The 19016-nt window shown below is 39.0% G+C and overlaps 1 protein-coding gene across 2 annotated transcripts in view; it reads left to right on the forward strand.

Moving 5' to 3' along the window:
- The window catches only part of CCDC178 (coiled-coil domain containing 178), a 298788-nt gene that overhangs the window by 240167 nt on the left and 39605 nt on the right, over positions 1 to 19016 (forward strand). For both annotated transcript variants that reach the window (XM_060243840.1, XM_060243841.1), the window contains one exon: positions 18153 to 18287. In XM_060243840.1, the coding sequence (XP_060099823.1) occupies positions 18153 to 18287 (135 nt within the window). The remainder of the gene's footprint in view (positions 1 to 18152; positions 18288 to 19016) is intronic.

Consider the following 19016-nt stretch of genomic DNA (forward strand, 5'->3'; position numbering starts at 1 on the left):
TCGCTTGTGCCCTTCTCCATCCAGATGCCAAGGAGGTGACTGGTGTCTGTTTCAAGGATTTGCTACCACTTTGAAAGTGGTAGTTTTTTGAGCCGCTTTCAGGTGCCTGGAGGACGGGGTGAGCATGGGAGGAGGACAGGCGACAGCTGTTGCTGTCTGGAGGGATTTTTTGGGTCGATTTCAGAGGCATCTCTGAGTCGGCCCAAAGTGCCAGTCTGTAATCACTCTTGCTGTGACAACAAAGCCCTCAAAGGCTGGTGGAAAGAGGACACCTGAGGTTGTCTGGCTCATCTCTCTCTTTTTGGGGGGGCAGGGGGGGTAGTCATCTTATATTCAGGATCATCTTCCCTTTGGGTCAATATGGTATATTAGGCTCCACCTTATAAAAATAATTCCCTACTATCTATATCACTGCTAATTATTGTTAGAGCAAGAAAAGGTGTTAGCAGATGGTTAACTAAAACTTTGTTCAAATGTGACATTAACAATTTTCAGGCTCTTTCAGTGATTTGTTGTGCATGGCCCTCAGAGGAAAAGAGGTGGTAAAGCTGGCTGTTCTGTCTGATTCTTTGGGCTGGGCTCTACTTAGGGACTACCTTCCCTTCCTCCTACCCTTTTTTAAGGGTGCTTTGAGTGGCTCTCACTAATGTCTCTCTCCCTCCCCCCTCCATTTCTGCTGTCAGGATTGTAAGAAGCTAGGAAATGAGTTCTCTTGATTTATAGCCTTTTGAGGATTAAATAGGTGCTATATTTCCTGTCTGCTCTCCTCATCCCTCATAAGTCATTTGGGTCAGATGGGTGGTTTCTGTCACATGGGTAAAGCTGCTGGGCTCCTGTTTAAGTTTGTCCTTGCCTGGTGAAGGCAGTGCAGTAAGATAACTATTGGCTGGTGCAGGTCTGGATTAAAAGAAAAGACAGCACAACTGTAAGTGCATTTTTTTAAAAAAATGACATACTAGTTATTGTGAGATCTTGGCTGGTATCATTTGATTCCCTGGCAACCTATGCATTGAGGAAAGAAAAATGATCAGCAAGAAAGAGAAAAAGAGAAGAACTAGTGGTGTTGCTGAAAGTGGCAACAGGAGAAGATGCAGGAAATGTGGCAATGAAGTGGTGACAGATGGGGCTGGGTGAAGAAACTGACCACAGGTGGGGGTGCAGAATGTGATGACAGTGGGAGAAAATGGAGAGTGGAAAGGAATGGTGAGGAGGCAAGCAAGGGAGGACAACATGGGGACCAACAGAGAGGTGGTGGGTTTCCCTCTTAAATGTTAGTGCATCCCTGATACTGAAAAGGGTTGCATGTGCTTTCCCCTCCCTCCCATCAGTTGGCTGAGCAACTTCACTTAAGAATGGTTATCTTAGAATCATGCATATTTGCACTGGGGGTAGGGAGACATCTGGAAATCATGCAAATCCCAGTATCTGTTTTGACCCAAAGATTGCACTTTCCAAATTCTATAGCAGTAGAGATTTAAAAGACTGGTTAACGTCAACATACGTAAATTGCTCCTTATCATCTGAGTCTACCTTCCTGCTGTGTTTCTCTTCATTCTGTGTAAATGAAGAAGGCTCACTTTAATGTTCATGCTTAAGTTCAATCAATGCATGTCCCATTTTCTTCTCTTGCCACCTTTTCCATGAGGGGAAAATTAATTTACTTTCCCACCAGCTTTTTATCCCTACCCCTCCTTATTCATTGCAGACCAAAGCAAATATAAATCTCTTTCCTTTATCCCACTGGAAATCACTTCACTGAAATCAAGTGAATTTCTCAGTAGAGATATGTAAGAATCCCCCAAATTGCCCTCCCAGCTGACATCCAGTATTCCACTGTCTTCAGGTGTTGCCTGCAGTACCCCTTTTTTTATAGTAGCTACAAGGTACATGAACAGCTTCAAGATAACAACCCTGATGAGACTATATTTGTACAAAAAGTTGCAATTGTCAATGACAAACTGCAGGAGGGTCATAATTTAGTGGAACATGCTACTCATACAGAAAGTTGCAAATTCGATGCTTGACAATTAAAGAATCTCAAATAATTGATATTGGGAGTAACTTTTTCTGCCTGCCACCATTGGCAGTTACTCCCATTCAGAGTAGACAATGCTTAGCTTCTTTTTAAAAAAATGCTACCCAACTCTGAGGAGCTGAGGGTAGCATACAGTATTCTACCCTTCTCCCTCTTATTCTCATATTAACCCTGGGAGCTAGGTTAGGCTGAGGGCACTTTAACACCAAATAACATTAAATAAAACACTGTCAATCCATTTTCACAATCCACTTTGCAACTGGATTTTACTGTATGAAATGACAATATCCATTTCCAAACGGTTACTGAAGTGGATCAAAACTGCATTATTTAGCATATATGAAAGCACCCTGAGAAAGAGTAACATATCCAAGATCACCCAGTGAGTGTCATGAGTGAGTAGGGATTCGAACCTGTGTCTACCCACTACACCACTCTGGCTTTCTCAATGGATACACCAACAATGTTCCCTCTATGCTGGAGTCTTGTAAGCAAAAATTCTGCTTTGTGAGCTACTGGCATTAATGTTGTAAGTGAGCAATTTGGCTACTGCATAAATTAGTTTGCTCTGGGGCCATTTTTCCTGAGCTAAGATAAAAATGTGTGAGCTGGAGACTAAAATGTGTGAGCTGGAGACTAAAAAACTGTGAGTTAGCTCACACTAACTCACCTTAGAGGGAACACTGTACACCAATAATCTGAATGCAGAGCAGCTTCATATGTTCAGCAGTCCTGTCTGTAGTTTTACTGTCTCAGTTCCTTGTATTTCCCGAGTCTGTGGTTTAGATTGTGCTCAATAGGAGCATGTTCTTTGCCTGATCTTTTATGTGATAATAAAGTCCTGTGATAAAAGAAAATTCAAATGTGAGATCAAAATAGTTTTCTTGCCATCTTAATAAATAATGTCATTGGTGTCTTAAGAAAAAAAGGGGCACTGTAAAGTATGTGCAGTTTTGGGAATGCACAAATTGAGAATAGTTGCAATGCATTTATATTAATAGTTATTTTATCATTATGCCCTTTTCTAATATTATGTGGTCCAGAAATTCAGCAAATGTAGTTATAATGATAAACAAAATTCAGTCTTCACAAAATCATTAAAGGAAGTGTGTTTGTGCACATGTTTCAGCCTACCAGCCTTCTTCAGTGGTGAAGCATACATGTTTCACATGGGTTCAATGATTGCTGTATTAATATTTAGCAATGAAGGCCCAAGTGAAAATTATGTTTTGATAAATAACAGTGACACAAGGCAAGAATGTACTATATAAGCCTCATGTGGTATTACCTTGTATCCAAATAAAGTGCATATAATAAAATGGTATTTCAATTGTGTACCCTCGTATTTTGGTCCAGAAGATTCAAAAATAAATATGAAGCCAGTATAACAATTAGTGTGTTTCATTCTAAAATACAAATATAGGCACAGTTATTAAAGTGTTAGATTGATTTCAATGAACATATATATCGTTTTTCAGTATCAGACAGCTTCTTGTTAAATTTAACCTTGTTAATCTAATTGTAATACCCGAGTAGACAATGTCTCGTGTGCTTTGCCATGATTTTGATAATATAGAGTACCATATTTGTTCAACTAATTACTACAATATCTTATTGATTTCCAACAACCTGCTTCATTTCTAATATGTTCTGATTTTGTAAATGGTACACATCCCTAAAATTAGATACCACAGTGCATTAAATTATAATTTCTCTTCTACTGTGAGATGTTTATCATTTTGTTTTGGATGTACTTGTGCCTAACAATAGGAATAGATTAAATAGATGATTGCTTTCTAGTACAGGCTAATTAGCTGACCGTAAAAAAGGAATCTGGTGAATTTTCTTTGAGGGACTGGGAAAAAAAGAAATTATATTAGTCAACAAATTAACTTTTATTATTCTCACACATGTTATTTATTTATTGTTCTGTTTAACCAAGACAGAACAGATAGGATCTTGGCATGCCCCCCCCCCCGATTTTTCACTAATATTTTTTATTGTCATGTAATACATATTTTTCCATTCACTTCGTGTTTGGGTGCTTTCACACAGGGACTGTTTACAAGTGGATTTTGCTGTTCTTATACAGTAAAAATCCAGTTGCAAAGCATATTATTTAGTGTGTGTGAATGCACTCTTCATCTTTACAGAAATATAAAACATGTCTCTCCTAATTCTTTAGAAGTGGGTTGATTTTTTCCCAACAGATTCCTGTGCGGCTTTCAAGACTACCAAACAGGAATAGCTATAAAAATCAGAATGATCTCAATTAATTATTTCAAGTTCTTCTTGGGAGTTTTCTTTCTGTTCTTGTTGGTCATCTGTTGGTACCTTCCCTTTTTTTCTTCTCTTAAGAGCTCAGATTTCTTAAAATGACTCAATGAATGAAGAATATAAGTATCTCACCTGTAACTTAGTAACTGCTGATAAAATATTATTGACATAGAACTGTAAGAAATGAAAAGATTCCAGGTGAGATACAGAAATAAGAATTTTTCAACTATGGCTGATGGCAGCTGATTAACGACTCAGATAATTGTTAGTTGTCTGCTTCTTGTTGTCAATACTTGACAGCAATATTTGTGGTCAATAGAATGTCCTGCTAGGGTTTCTTCCCAAAAGACAAATAAGAGACAATATTAGGACTGTTGTAAATATTGTAGAATATTATGAAAGCATTTTTCAACTATGGCTGATGGCAGCTGATTAACGACTCAGGTAATTGTTAGTTGTCTGCTTCTTGCTGTCAATACTTGACAGCAATATTTGTGGTCAATAGAATGTCCTGCTAGGGTTTCTTCCCAAAAGACAAATAAGAGACGATATTAGGACTGTTGTAAATATTGTAGAATATTATGAAAGACATCCAGAAAAAGAAGTCGCATTATTCTTTGCAGATGCAGAGAAAGCATTTGACAATTTAAGCTGGGACTTTATGTTTGCGGTAATAGAAAAAATGGAGTTGGGAGAAAGTTTTATAAGAATGATAAAAGCAATATACTCTGAATAAAGGGCAAGGTTGTGTGTTAATGCAGATCTTACAGAAGAAATGAAAATTAGCAAAGGTACTAGACAAGGTTGTCCGCTTTCACCACTGTTGTTTATAATGACTCTTGAAATTTTATTGATGCAGATTCAAGAAGAAAAAGATATACAAGGTTTACGAATAAAAGGATGTACTTACAAGTACAGAGCGTTTGCTGATGATATAATGTTTATAAATGAAAACCCCATACAAGTTACACCTTTGCTGTTAATTAAAATACAAGAATATGGGGAGTTGGCAGGACTCTCTATAAATAGAGAAAAATCTAAAATTCTGTGTAAAAATATGCAGATGAATAGACAACAAGAATTACAGAGACTAACGGGTTGTGAAGTTACCTCTAAGGTAAAGTATCTAGGGGTGGAGATAACAATGAAAAATATTAATCTGTTTAAAAATAATTATGAGAAGTTATGACATAAAATGGATGAAGATATGCTAAAATGGAAAAAGCTTAATCTGTCATTGCTGGGCAGAATAGCCGCAATTAAAATGAATATTCTACCAAGGATAATGTATTTGTTTCAAACTATTCCTATTGTGAAGGATGCTAAACAAATTGATAAATGGCGTAGGAAAATTTCAGAATTTGTGTGGGCTGGGAAGAAGCCAAGGATTAAAATGAAATGCAAAAGAGAGAGGCGGATTTCAATTACCAGATTTAAAATTATATCATGAAGCAGTTTGGTTAGTGTGGATGAAAGAATGGATAACGCTGTTAAACAAAAAAATTCTAGTGTTGGAAGGTCACGGAAATAAATTTGGCTGGCATGCATATTTGTATTATGGAAAAAGAGGATGGATGGTCTTTTCTCTCACCATTATATAAGAAGCAATTTATTAAATACATGGACAAAATACAAGAAATATGGAGATGAGAGAAGACCTTTATGGATAGTGACAGCTGAAGTAATAAAGATAACGGCTGAGATAGGTGAAGAAAAGTGGTTGTCATATAATCAATTGTTAAAAACACAAAGTGGAAAAATAGAACTGAAAACTGCTGAAGAATTGATTGGTTTCAAATGCAACAAATAAAGAGCTTGGCAGAGGATGACATTAAAACTGAAGGAATAAGGAAAGAGCAAACAGAAATGGAAAAAGTTCTGCTTGGAGACAATGAAAAACTAATTTCAAAAGTATACAAATTACTTTTACAATGGTCTACAGAAGATGAAGTAGTGAAATCGCAAATGATTAAATGGGCAATTAATGTAAATAAAGAAATAAAGATGGAATCTTGGGAATATCTGTGGAAGAACTCTATGAAACTCACAACATGTCAAAGTATTAAAGAAAATTGTTTTAAGATGATGTATAGATGGTATATAACTCCTAAAAAATTGGCAAAGATGAATAATAAGATGCCAGACAGATGTTGGAAATGTAAAAAGCATGAAGGTTCTTTCTACCATATGTGGTGGACTTGTGAAAGAGCTAAAATGTTTTGGCAGATGATTCAGCAAGAGATTTCTAAGATCTTGGGATATGAGTTTAAGAAAGTTGCAGAGACTTTTCTGTTGGGACTACAAATGGAAACATTTCCAAAAGAAGATAGAACTTTAATCTGGTACTTGCTCTCAGCTGCTAGGACATTGTATGCGCAGTTGTGGAAGCAAGAAAAAATACCAGAGGAATGGGATTGGATTATAAAAGTTATGACATGGAGTGAAATGGACAAATAAACAAGAATATTAAGAGACTATGATTTGGAAGTTTTTAAGATGGAGTGGAAGAAGTTCAGAAGATACGTAGAAAAAGAGTGGAAAATAAAAGGACATTGGACAATTTTTGATAATGATTAAGTTTTAAAAGAAGAATATAACTTTTGGTTTTCTTAATAGTTAAGGGTACCTTTAATATATTTTTTTAAGTAAATAACACTGGCGGGGGTCAAATAATGGGGGGAGGGGTGGGAGAAAAGTAAGATATGGGGTAGATAAATTTTTCTTTTTAAGTTGTAAGATATTGATATAGATTTGCTACCATATGTTACCAATAAAATTGTTTATACTCTAAAAAAAAAAAATAGAATGTCCTGCTATAAAGCACTCACATTTGCACAGGCTTTTAACAAAGGTCTTTTAGCATTGCTGTTATAATTTACTCCTAGCCTCAGAATGGTTTTATTAAACTCATATCAGTGTTTTATGCTCTTTTTATACTCTGGTTGAATGTTTAATGCTAGCATTTTAATAGCTTGTTATCAGGGCTTTTTTGGTAGGAAAAGCCCAGCAGGAACTCATTTGCATAACAGGCCATACCTCTTGCATCACCATTGTTTTACATAGGGCTTTTTTGTAGAAAAAGCCCAGAAGGGGGCTCATTTGCATATTAGGCCACACCCCCTGATGCCAAGCCTGCCGGAAATCTGTTCCTGTGCATTCCTGGCTCAAAAAAAGCCCTGCTTGTTAGTAACTTTTATGTTTTTACTATGTTTTATTTTCTAAGTGCTTGAGCAGGGTCTCTGGAGAGGCTGTAAGGAACATTTCTAAATTATTCAATTAAGAAATGTATGTGATGGCCTAACTTTTAATTGAATAGTGAGCTCTACCAGTCAGTACTTCCCAATTTAGCAGGGGGGAAAAGGTCAAGAGCAAAGTTCTTCCATCAGCCTTCTATCCATCAGAAGATCGCCAGAAGACCCAGCAGAGCCTTTCCCTGGGCTTCTATGCTTTCACTAATCTGTGAGTAATATTTCTTTATAACTTGCCTTTGGATTTTCTTTTGAAGAAGAAAGGCATATAATATATAGTGAATGTCCAGAAGGAAATCTTCTGACCCACCTCCTCATCCTATGTCTACACATTCAAAGTCATTTGTGCACAGAGTTTCTGCAATATCTGTAGCCTGGAAAGAGTAAGAGTATGGGAGGATTATACATTTGGAAGCTTATGCACATTCAAGTGCACAGGTATAGACTCTGTCCTCTTAAAACCCTGGAAGAGATCAAAGTTGGTGTTTGTCTTAGCAGTAGTATGTGCGAAAAGGATCTAGGGGTCTTAGTGGATCATATGCTGAACATGAGACAACAGTGTGATGTGGTGGCTAAAAAGGCAAATGCAATTTTGGGCTGTATCAACAGAAATATAGTGTCCACATCACGTGATGTGATGGTATCTCTTTACTCTACTCTGGTAAGTCCTAACCTGGAGTATTGTGTTCAGTTTTGGTCACCACATTTTAAGAAGGATGTAGACAAGCTGGAACAGGTCCAGAGGAGGGCGACGAAGTTGGTGAGGGGTCTGGAGACCAAGTCCTATGAGGAAAGGTTAAAGGAGCTGGGGATGTTTAGCTTGGAGAGGAATCATAGAATCATAGGGTTGGAAGGTCAGCCATAGCTCTGCCAGAGGTTGTCCTTGAAAGGCCAGCTGCTGTGAGAGCCCTCTCCAGCCCCACCCATCTCACAGGGTGTCTGTTGTGGGGAAGGAAGGTAACGGAGATTGTGAGCCGCTCTGAGACTCTTCGGAACAGAGGGCGGGATATAAATCCAATATCTTCTTCTTCTTCTGGTTTGGGAATCAAGCTGATTAGCGAGGAATGAATAAAGCAAATAAATAAGTGTTGCAATCTCAAAATGATTGTACCATTATATTTGGAATACGTAGATCAGTGCTAAATTGCCAGCATTCTAAACAAGTAGCAAATGCTGCAATCCTAATCACATTTACTCCAAAGAAGGTCCTACTCTGAGCTCAATGGAACATTTCTGAACAAATATACTAAAGTTTACACTGTAATCCACTAGCAATTGGCCACTGGAATTATTAGTTTAAAAGTTGTGGTGTATTGGATACGGTATTTTAATGTGGGTTGCCAGTTCCTGCCTGGCTCATTGGAGCCTTTTAGGACTGAACCTGGGGACACTGAAACAATGGAATCCAAATCTCTGCTTCCCTGGAGATCCCAATAGCTAGCCCCCTGCTGGTTCAAATGATCCAATGACATTCAAGAATGGGAACTTTGAGTGTATATAGTTGGCCCCGTTAGCCCATTTCTTGAGTCTTAGTTTAACTGTTGCCATGCTGTAATCACAAATAAAGAGCTGTGATCAACTCTACCCGAGTCTCCTCATGGATCAAACCCAGTACTTTTCAAAAGTGAAATAAACCTTTCTATATCATAGCATTGTCAAGGTGGGTTCTGGATGAAGACTCTTCATCATAGGAGAAATTACTTAATTCAAATATAGGTAGTGAACTCATCCTATAGGAACAGTTTGGGGATATTTTTTAGCAAATTGATTTTTTTTTTCATTATTGGACAAAGCCTTAGAAATTCAACATTGTTCATTTGGGTGTATTATAGCATTAATAGGCTTTCATTAGTTGCTATGTACTTGTTAACACAATGGTTTCCAAATGAATTACTAAAGAGTCCACCAGTGGAATATCATAATTGCTTGGAATATTCCAGTAAGTGCTGATTCAGACTTTGTAATTGTTGTTTCCATGAGTTGCATTCAAGTACAAACTCAAGTAACAAATATAATCTGTGACCCAGATAACAATGAGTGTTAAATTACATCTGTGATCCTGGTTTCTGGGAATCAAGGAAAGGGAAGTAGAAGTAGAATCATAGAATCACAGAATTGGAAGATACCTCCAGAGTTATCTAGTCCAACCCCCTGCACAATGCAGGAACTTCACAGATACCTCTCATACACACGTATACATCCCTAGTGACCACTGCTCGATTGCCAAAAGATGGCAAAAACCTCCAGGACCCTATGCCAAACTGGCCTTGGAAAAATTTGCTGATTATCTCGAAAGTGGCAATCCATTTCCCTGGGCATGTAAGAAAGGACCACAAGAACTAAGCACTCATGCAACCCTTCCTGCCCTCATGATCTGCCTAATTCACAGATTCAGCATTGCTGTCAGATCATAGAATTGGAAGGGACCTCTAGGGTCATCTAGTCCAACCCCCTGCACAATGCAGGAAACTCACAAACACCTCCCCCAAAATTCACAGGATCTTCATTGCTGTCAGATGGCCATCTAGCCTCTGTTTAAAAACCTCCAAGGAAGGAGAGCCCACCACCTCCCGAGGAAGCCTGTTCCACTGAGGAACCACTCTAACAGTCAAGAAGTTCTTCCTAACGTTGAGCCGGAAACTCTTGATTTAATTTCAACCCACTGGTTCTGCTCCTACCTTCCAGGGCCACAGAAAATAATTCCACACCATCCAGAAGGTGGTAGGCTTTCTCTCCCCAATGTTATTTAACATCTATATGCGCCCCCTTGCCCAGATTGCCCAGAGGTATGGGCTGGGTTGCCACCAGTATGCTGATGACACCCAGCTTTATCTATTGATGGACGACCGGACTGACAATGTCCCTATAAATCTGGACCAGGCGTTGCAGGCCGTGGCGGGTTGTCTCAGGCTGAGTGGGCTGAAGTTGAATCCAGCGAAGACTGAGGTCCTTTGCGTAGGTCGCGGCAGGCCAGGAGGGGAGATCTCCCTACCAACCTTTGACGGTGCGTCACTGATACCAGTGCGCAGGGTCAAGAGTTTGGGAGTGCTACTGGAGCCTTCCTTGACAATGGAGGCCCAGATAGCTGCCACTGCTAAATCCGCCTTCTTCCATCTTAGGAGGGCAAGGCAGTTGGCCCCCTTCCTGGAACGTAGAGACCTAGCAACTGTGATCCATGCAATGGTCACCTTGAGGCTAGACTACTGTAATGCCCTCTACATGGGGCTGCCCTTATACCGAACGCGGAAACTGCAGCTAGTGCAGAATGCGGTGGCCAGGCTGTTAGTGGGACTACCTCGGTGGGAACATGTGCAGCCTAGGCTGCAGGGCCTGCACTGGCTGCCGATTGTGTACCGAGATGGCTATAAGGTGCTGGTTATTACCTTTAAAGCCCTATATGGCCAAGGACCTGCCTACTTTAGGGACCGCCTCTCCCCATATGTTCCTCAGAGAGCACTGAGATCTAGTTCCCAAAATCTTTTAAAAGTCCCTGGACCAAGGGAGGTTAGATTGAAGACAACGAGGGAGCAAGCCTTCTCAACAATGGCTCCCCAATGGTGGAATCAACTACCAGAAGAGGTGCGAGCCCTGCAAAACCTAAATCAGTTTTGCAGGGCTTACAAAACTGTCCTCTTTCAGCTCGCATTAAGATGAAACCCGGGAAACGACACCTAGCCATCCTATATATAGTTTGAACTGTAGCACCGAAATCTATAATTTTTAATGGTTTAACTGTCTTTCTAATTTTAACTTAATTTATGAATGTAATTTTATCTATTTTAATTGTTTAATTGTTTTGTTGTAATGATTGTATTTTACTGTAATCATGGTGCATACCATGTCGTGTTAGCCGCTCTGAGCCTGCCTTTGGCGGGGGAGGGCAGGATATAAAAATAAATTTATTATTATTATTATTAAATTTATTCTATAGATTATTCATTGTTATTTGAGCAGTTGAGCAACATTTTTTGAAATGTTTAACATATAAACAGAGAGCTGCAAGGGACCTGAAGGGTAATCTAGTCCTACCCCCTGCACAGTGCAGGAAATTCACAACTATCTTCCCCCACTCCCCCAGTGACCCCTGCAAAAAAGCTTCCAGGATCCCTGGTCAATCTTGCCTGGAGGAAAATTCCTTCAGAACGCCAAAGCAGTGTTTGGCATTACCTTAGGCATGCAAGAACAGACCATGAGAGCTGAGCACTGACTCATCCCTTCCTGCCCTCCCTCTAATAATCTCCATGGGAGTATTGAATAAAATGTATGTCAGCTGATACTCCTTTTTTCTGCTTTTCTGAACAGCCTGTATCATACAAGACCAACATTTTAATTAATGTTATTGGGAAGAAAGGCTGGGTATAAATGAAGTAAGTAAATAAATATACTGGCAAGTACTGGATGTACAGTTTTACTGTTAAGTTAGAAGAAACCAGGGATTGGTTTGTAGAAAAATAGGTGGTGGAACTCATCCAGGGATTGTTATGTAGCTGCACATACTATTCAATGGACAACAAGGTGGAACTCTCAGAAAGGTTCAGGAGCTGCGCTCCTTTGTTCCCACTGAATCTGAGGCCTGGAAGAAACAATATTAAAAGAGATGCCTACTATTTATTACTATTGTGATCACTAGTGAGCTGAGCTTCTATTCTATTTGTCTTGCTGCTATCTGACTTGAACAGCTGCCAAACAGCTCTACAGCTGTTCAGTAGCTGGGGTTGTGGTGTTTCAGTCCTGATTTACAGCTGCTTTTGTATCAGTGCAGCAGGTGAAATAACATCAATAGCACAGACCTATACAAAAGCCAAACAATAAAACTTTTTTTAAAAAACACAATGTTTATAATACTACCTGACTCACTGGTTTACTCGCTCATTATTTAAATGATTGGCTGCCAAACAGCATGTAGTGACAATAGATCTGGTGGGGGAGCCACATGAGGGCTCCCATTGGGCTATGTGAAAATGTGCATGCGTGAAATGTTGCTGACTGCAGTGTACTGTAATATGCAGAAAGTAAAACGCTGAACACAAGCAAGGAAGTGAAGGATGGAAGAATGAGAAGGCATGTAAAGAAGTGGACTGAGTGGAAAGAGTGAGTGGGCAAAGCAAAGCAGAACAAAATCTGAGAAAGGAGAAAAGAGCAAAAAAAGCATGCTAAAATATAAACTGGCAAATTGGAACTCACCTCCTTCTTATTACGTTCAAACACTTCTCACCCAGCACTCAAGACTAATAAATTATAAATAACTGATTTTACTAAAAAGTAGTCAATACACTTGTTTTTTTAAAATAAATTTTCTCATAGCATTTAAATCTGGAGTAAGGCTGGTTTTTGTATTTACTTGCACTAGGCTTTTAGTCATTTGTAAAGTATACACAGGTTTTTGGCAAAAGAGCTTTATTTAAATAAGGTGTAAAATCTTTAACAGTCCTCAGTGGAACAGCTTTGACAATAAACATCTTTTTATCTAGACACTTGGGCTACTAGAATAGAATTAAAAGATAAATATTAGCTAAATTTTACTCATAATTCTTCCATTCTTGCATTGCCAAAACCTGTAGATTTGTTTTGACATTGTTTGAACTATAGCAATGAATGGGACTGATGCGGCTTATATTGTTTACTTAGCATGCGATATCACATTGCATTATTAAATTAATATAGCACATATTGGATTGTCTGATATGTTTAATTATCATTTGGAAGAGAAAAGGCAGATTTAGAAAATGCATATTTTCTGCAAAGTCTTTGGTTTAACCCCATAATCCTGATCCCCAACTGAAACCAAGTTTAAGTACATGTAACAGCATTTGCTCATATTAATCCCTTACTTCCTTTCTCTCCTCTCCCTTTTATTTTGTAAACTTCTTGGAGATCAGAATCTCGCTTTTTATTCCAGTTTATTGAAAGACTCTTGAAATATAGGCCTTAGCTAAGAGCTAAACATGAGCATCGTGATTTGTACACTTAGTAGGATTTTTAAAAATTATTTCAAAAAATATATCAGCGTCATATGCCATATCAACAAACTGCCTTTGAAATTTCCCTTCATTTTTGAAATGCTTTGCTGTTGAACAGAAATCTAAGTCTCCCTTCATCACACATGGATTCTAAGCCTTTAGGTTCCAGGAATGAAAAACCAAAGCCTGATGCTTATAGCTACTTTTGATATTAGAAAGTTCCCATGAGTTTATATTACTCATAATTTTGCCTGATAATGCTCTTGTGATGCCATCTCCCAAGGGTGAAACAAAAGCTATAATCTCTTTTCAATTACTAATCCAATACCAGTTAAACTACGCATAGGTGTGCCATGCCCCCAGTGCCATGAGTGTCTTGTTATCACTTCTGGGGAAAACCCAGAAGTGATGGCAGTAATTCTAGGCATCATCAGAAACTCTGCAGTAAAACCACAAAGTTTCAGTGATCCCTAGAGCTACCACTGTTGCTTCCAGGTGATACCATCACACACTTGGAAGTGATGTCACCACGGCTTGAATTCACTAGGAGCTCACAGGAGTGCAGCTCCTGAACCTCCAGCCAGGGTCTGTATGAGAACTCCCCATTGCACACAGATCCCAGGGCATATGCAAATGAGATATGCTACTGAGCTCCTGCACCTTTTTTTCTACAAAAAGACCACTGGATGTCACAATCTCCCCAACTCTCCCACCAGGTGCCAAGCTCAGTAAAAATACATGACATTGGGAATCCAGGACTGGATTTAGCAAAAAGTAATATAGCTGCAAAAGGAAGCCACAGAGAAGGAAAAACCATTTGGATCAGGATGTAGTAAGTCAACCATTTGGATCAGGATGTAGTAAGTCAAACACCCTGTCCACAGGCCTAATCCAGCTCCTGGAGGGCTCCAATAAGGCCCATCAGGTCTGTTGTCTGCTTTGATCTCCGTCTCCTGCTTCCTTCAGTTGCCGTTTTGTGTTTCTTCCCTGAGATAAGCCAGCCAGCCAGCAAAGCAGCCTCTCTGGGCTCTTTTCCTCTTCAGCTTCCCTTTTCTCAAAAGGAGGAGGAGGAGGAGGGAGTAGGAGCCTCAGCCAACAGAGGAGCTTGGCAATGCTGTGTGATTAAGTTTGCCAGGTTCAATCAATCACACTGCAGAGCTACTGAGCCAAGCCTCTCTTTGTCCTTCTAGTGGCTGAGGCTCCTCCCCCTCCTCATCCCCTGGAGAAGGAGGGAAAGAGGAGAGTTTCCTTTGCCCAGTTCCATTGGGAAAGTTACAAAGACAGCAGTTTAAGACTAGCAACGTTTTATTCAAAGTATGAGCTTTTTACCCTGCTACATAGAGTTTTATTGGGCTTTATGGGTGCAACTTAGTTCCCCTCCTCTTTTTCACTGTATTAATGCCCTCCAATAAGAAAACATGTGAACTATTTAGAAGAGGAATAATGACAAGCCAGCATTAGGCTGAGAGTGTGTGTCCAGACCAGGTTTACCCAGCAGATTTCCTTTGATTTTTTTCACATTTGCCTTTGATTTCCTTTAATTGATTGGGGATTTCGAACTTCCCATGTAGGCTTATACTGACCACTATACATGTCTATCTCTCTGTTCTTGCACTGCCACATTGTTGTAGTTATTTTTCTGGGGAAGACTATAGTTTTGTAGACAAACACATAGCCCTCAGTCTGTGTCATGGTGCCTTAACATGTTCTTGACCAATATATGAAGCAGTTTATGTACAAAAGCTCACAATGCCCAGCCATTTCATGCTTTCCTTTGGACCTTAGGCGCAAAGCATTGATTATGAGATTTCTGTAATAAATGTCAATAAATTAAAAGTAGGTTTGCAATTTACAGATACAAACCTGAAAAACACCTGAACACCATACTTGATTGTTACAGCACAGACATTGTATCCAGTTGGAGAGTTGGAGGTCTGCAGCAGGAGGGAGAAATCAGCAAAAATTGTTCCCTCTACAATCAGCAGTCCAAACCATGAATTTTTGCATTGTGGGATGGCTGTGTTAAAAAAATACTGTATAGATTTAAAAAAAAATCTCCCAAAATGGATTCATGATCTAGGAGAAACAGAATGGTGAGGGTATCTGATTATCAAGTTGAGGAAAAATGGGGAGGGGGTACTAGCCCCTAAGAGCTTATGGTATTCTGACTGAGATCAAGGTATAATACTGAATAAGGTCTTTTAAAATAATTTTTGATTCTAATTTCTGCTTAAGGCAATAGCAATATACGCAGTACAAGAGAGAGAAAATCCTAGTGAGTCCCCCCTCCCTCCCCTGGAAATTCCTTGTAGGCTGCCAACTTGTTTTGTTTAGTGTTTTCAAAGATTCTGTTGAGGCCAAAGAAACTGGATGTTGAATATGTGTGAAAGGGCCATTAATTTTTAATACTGCTTCTAAATTATCCTTCAAATTCCACTGATTTATCTAGCCTCATTGCAAAGAATGTTTTTGAAAACTAGATTTGGACAGGGTACAAAGTACTGGCTACTGAAGTATGATTTCTTTACCTGATGAAAAGTCATTTTATTCATGTTTTATGTGTAGTATTGACTTCAGCAAACTGGAAGATTTGTGAAGAAACATTATGCCATTGTTTCAGTCTAGCTGACAGGGTGCTTAGAAAGATCATGCAGCGAACAACAGTGACTGGCATTTTACTGGTATTATTCTGGCATGATATTTGCATTTGAACTATTTAATATAGATTTAGCAAGAAGGAATCTGCAAAACGCAAAAGGGGGTTTCACTCACCAACCCTCTCCCCACCATTCTGCCTGCCTGCCCATCTGTCCCTCTACCTGCCACTCTGCCTATACAACCACCGCCATCATTCAATGCATCAGCACAGATGTGTACCTCATGCTGCAGCAGTTGTGGCTGTAGTGGGCCTGACAGCTGGGTGGCAGAGAGTGGACTGTGGGAGTCTAGCAGAAGTTTCTACTTCTCTTTGCTCACCTCTAGAGCTGCTGCCTCAGCAACAGAGAGAGGGAGCAGTGGCAGCTTACATTCTGTCTCTAACACCGCAGCCTCAGCAGCAGATGTCTGTGAGCCGCCCTGAGCCCGCCTTTGGCGGGGGAGGGCGGGATATAAAAATAAAGTTATTATTATTATTATTATTATTATTATTATTATTATTATTATTATTATTATTATTATAAAAGAAGAGGAGGAAGCTTCCATTCCTCCCTCATCCACCAGCAGCAGTGACTAAAAGACAGTAGCTTGCATGAAAACAGACATCTGTTCTTAGTTTCTTTCTTTTCCTTTTGTAATCCCTCCTTTTAAAATTTGGATGTCTTCTGCCAAGTTTGGAGGAAAATCTCCATTCTCTCAACATGGCCCCAGTTCACAGGTCTAAGTATCTGCAGAGGGCCATCTTGATAATGACAATTAGATTTACTGATGTTCAGGGTTATCAATAGTTTCTACTGCTAATTTCTAATCAATGTTGTGTCCAGAATTTAAAGAGCTACTTGAGACAAGGCGAGTAGAATTTTGAGGGATGGGGTAGATTGGGGGCAGTGTCTTTGAATGTCCTCTTAATTTCAAAAATAGTTCAGTGTTTGACACAGGAGCTGTTGGGGGACAGTTTAGATTTCATTAAGTTTATACATCTAACTGCCATTCTTAGGCTACTCATCTCTGATATAACATTTAAAAATAAATATTAGGTATTTACACAATTTTCCTGTAGATTCTTTTCAAATGTGAATGGCAGACTTTATACCTGTGTGGAATTTTAAGTTAGTCCATCTAAAAATAAAGGTGATCTAAAAACAAATTGTTAAGATTATGATGGGAATAACTCAGATTTTGAAAACATTTTTAACTAAATTGTTTTACAGTCAGAAATATTTGTAAGGAGGGAAAACTTCACATTTGAAATATCCTTTGTGAAGTGAAATTTCCACACATTTGTGAAGCACCGGTGTCTAGATATATAGATACAATACTGTCACTTTCAGCTGCTGCTTTAACTGCAATTTAGTGCAGTGAGATGTTTTCATGTCACATGGTTATAGCTGGGTAGATTAATAGGGAGTTCTATCTGGAAATTTCTTTCCTGTTATTGTTCTCCCTCAGCCACTGATGGTGAAGTTAATTCTCTTTAGTTTTGTCATGCTCTGAAGCACACATTGCCAAGCTATGATAAGCTTTACAAGGAAAAATGAGCCACAGTGTCCATCAAAGTCTTAAACTTGCATTTTAAACTTTGGCCTGACCTGATGTGCCATTCAAAATGCTTCAAAAGATTATTTTTTAAAGAAAGGTTCAATATGTCCTGAGGCTATCGGTTTTGAGTTAAACTGGGTGAAGTAGAAATATTTTACTCATCAGCTTTGCAGTCACAGAGTTTGCCTCAGCTAGAACAAAACTGCTGAGGCATTTAGAGAAAATTAACCCCCCATCCTGGCAGCCAGATGTGACTGGTTTCTGATGAATGCACATGAGTGGGCTGAAAAATCAAGAGACTGTGAAATTCCTGTCAGGTCCGTACAGTGCAGAATGGGCTATTGACTGCTTTCTATATTTCCCTCCATCATTCTTCTTGAACACTGCCATTAATTTCCTCTCCCACTCTGACTTATTTTTTCCCCTTTCCTCTTTTAGCTCTCCCGTCTGCAAAGCAAGATGCACAAGGTATTGGTGGAGTACTTCAAACTGCGAGGCCTCTATAGCCAAGCCGGGCTGGCGAAGTTCCAGGCAGTCTCTCATGAGAATGTTCAGAAAATATTAGCTGTGCAGGTAGGTGATTGCAAGGAAGTAGGAAAGATCATTCTGATCTAGATTGAAAAGCAAATGATGGGTAGTGTGATGAAGCATTAAAACCATATCCCATCAGAGTTTTGTAAATTTTTAACCTCTTTAATAAACTGGAATTGCATGAAGGATGAATCCTGTAGGTTGGCACATGAATCACAGATAGATTTTTTTTTAAAAAAGGAAATTCCATTTTACTCTCAGAAACCTTAAACATATTATTATAAATACATTTGTTTTAAATAGTTGAAACACAGGGATTTTTGTAAAAATCCTTTAAAATATTACAGGACATTCCTTGCCTCATTTATTATTATCACACTAAAGAACATGGTCATTTTGTCACATCTGATTTATTTAGCATAGATTTTATCACTTTTATATAGCTTTTAAATCATTGGTAAGAAACAATATTTGTTGACAAGTTTTAGCTAAGATATTTAATGGACATCTTGAGACATTGAATGATATGGCACTCCCCTCCACTTCCCTCCTTGAGAGGCAAGATTTTTCTTCCATTTTTCTTTCCCATTGTGACTGAACCACCCTAGAGATGTTTTCTTCTTTCCTGAAGAACTCTGTCCCACCCTGTCACAGTATTATATTTTGGCTGTTGGCCCAGCCCAGAAACAGAGAAGGGTCAAGAGCCCACTTTAACTTAAATAACTGAAATGGCACTTAAGGCATTTTGAAATTCCAAATTAGCAAAATATT

Source organism: Heteronotia binoei, chromosome 7, assembly GCF_032191835.1.
Source record: "Heteronotia binoei isolate CCM8104 ecotype False Entrance Well chromosome 7, APGP_CSIRO_Hbin_v1, whole genome shotgun sequence".
NCBI lineage: Eukaryota > Metazoa > Chordata > Lepidosauria > Squamata > Gekkonidae > Heteronotia > Heteronotia binoei.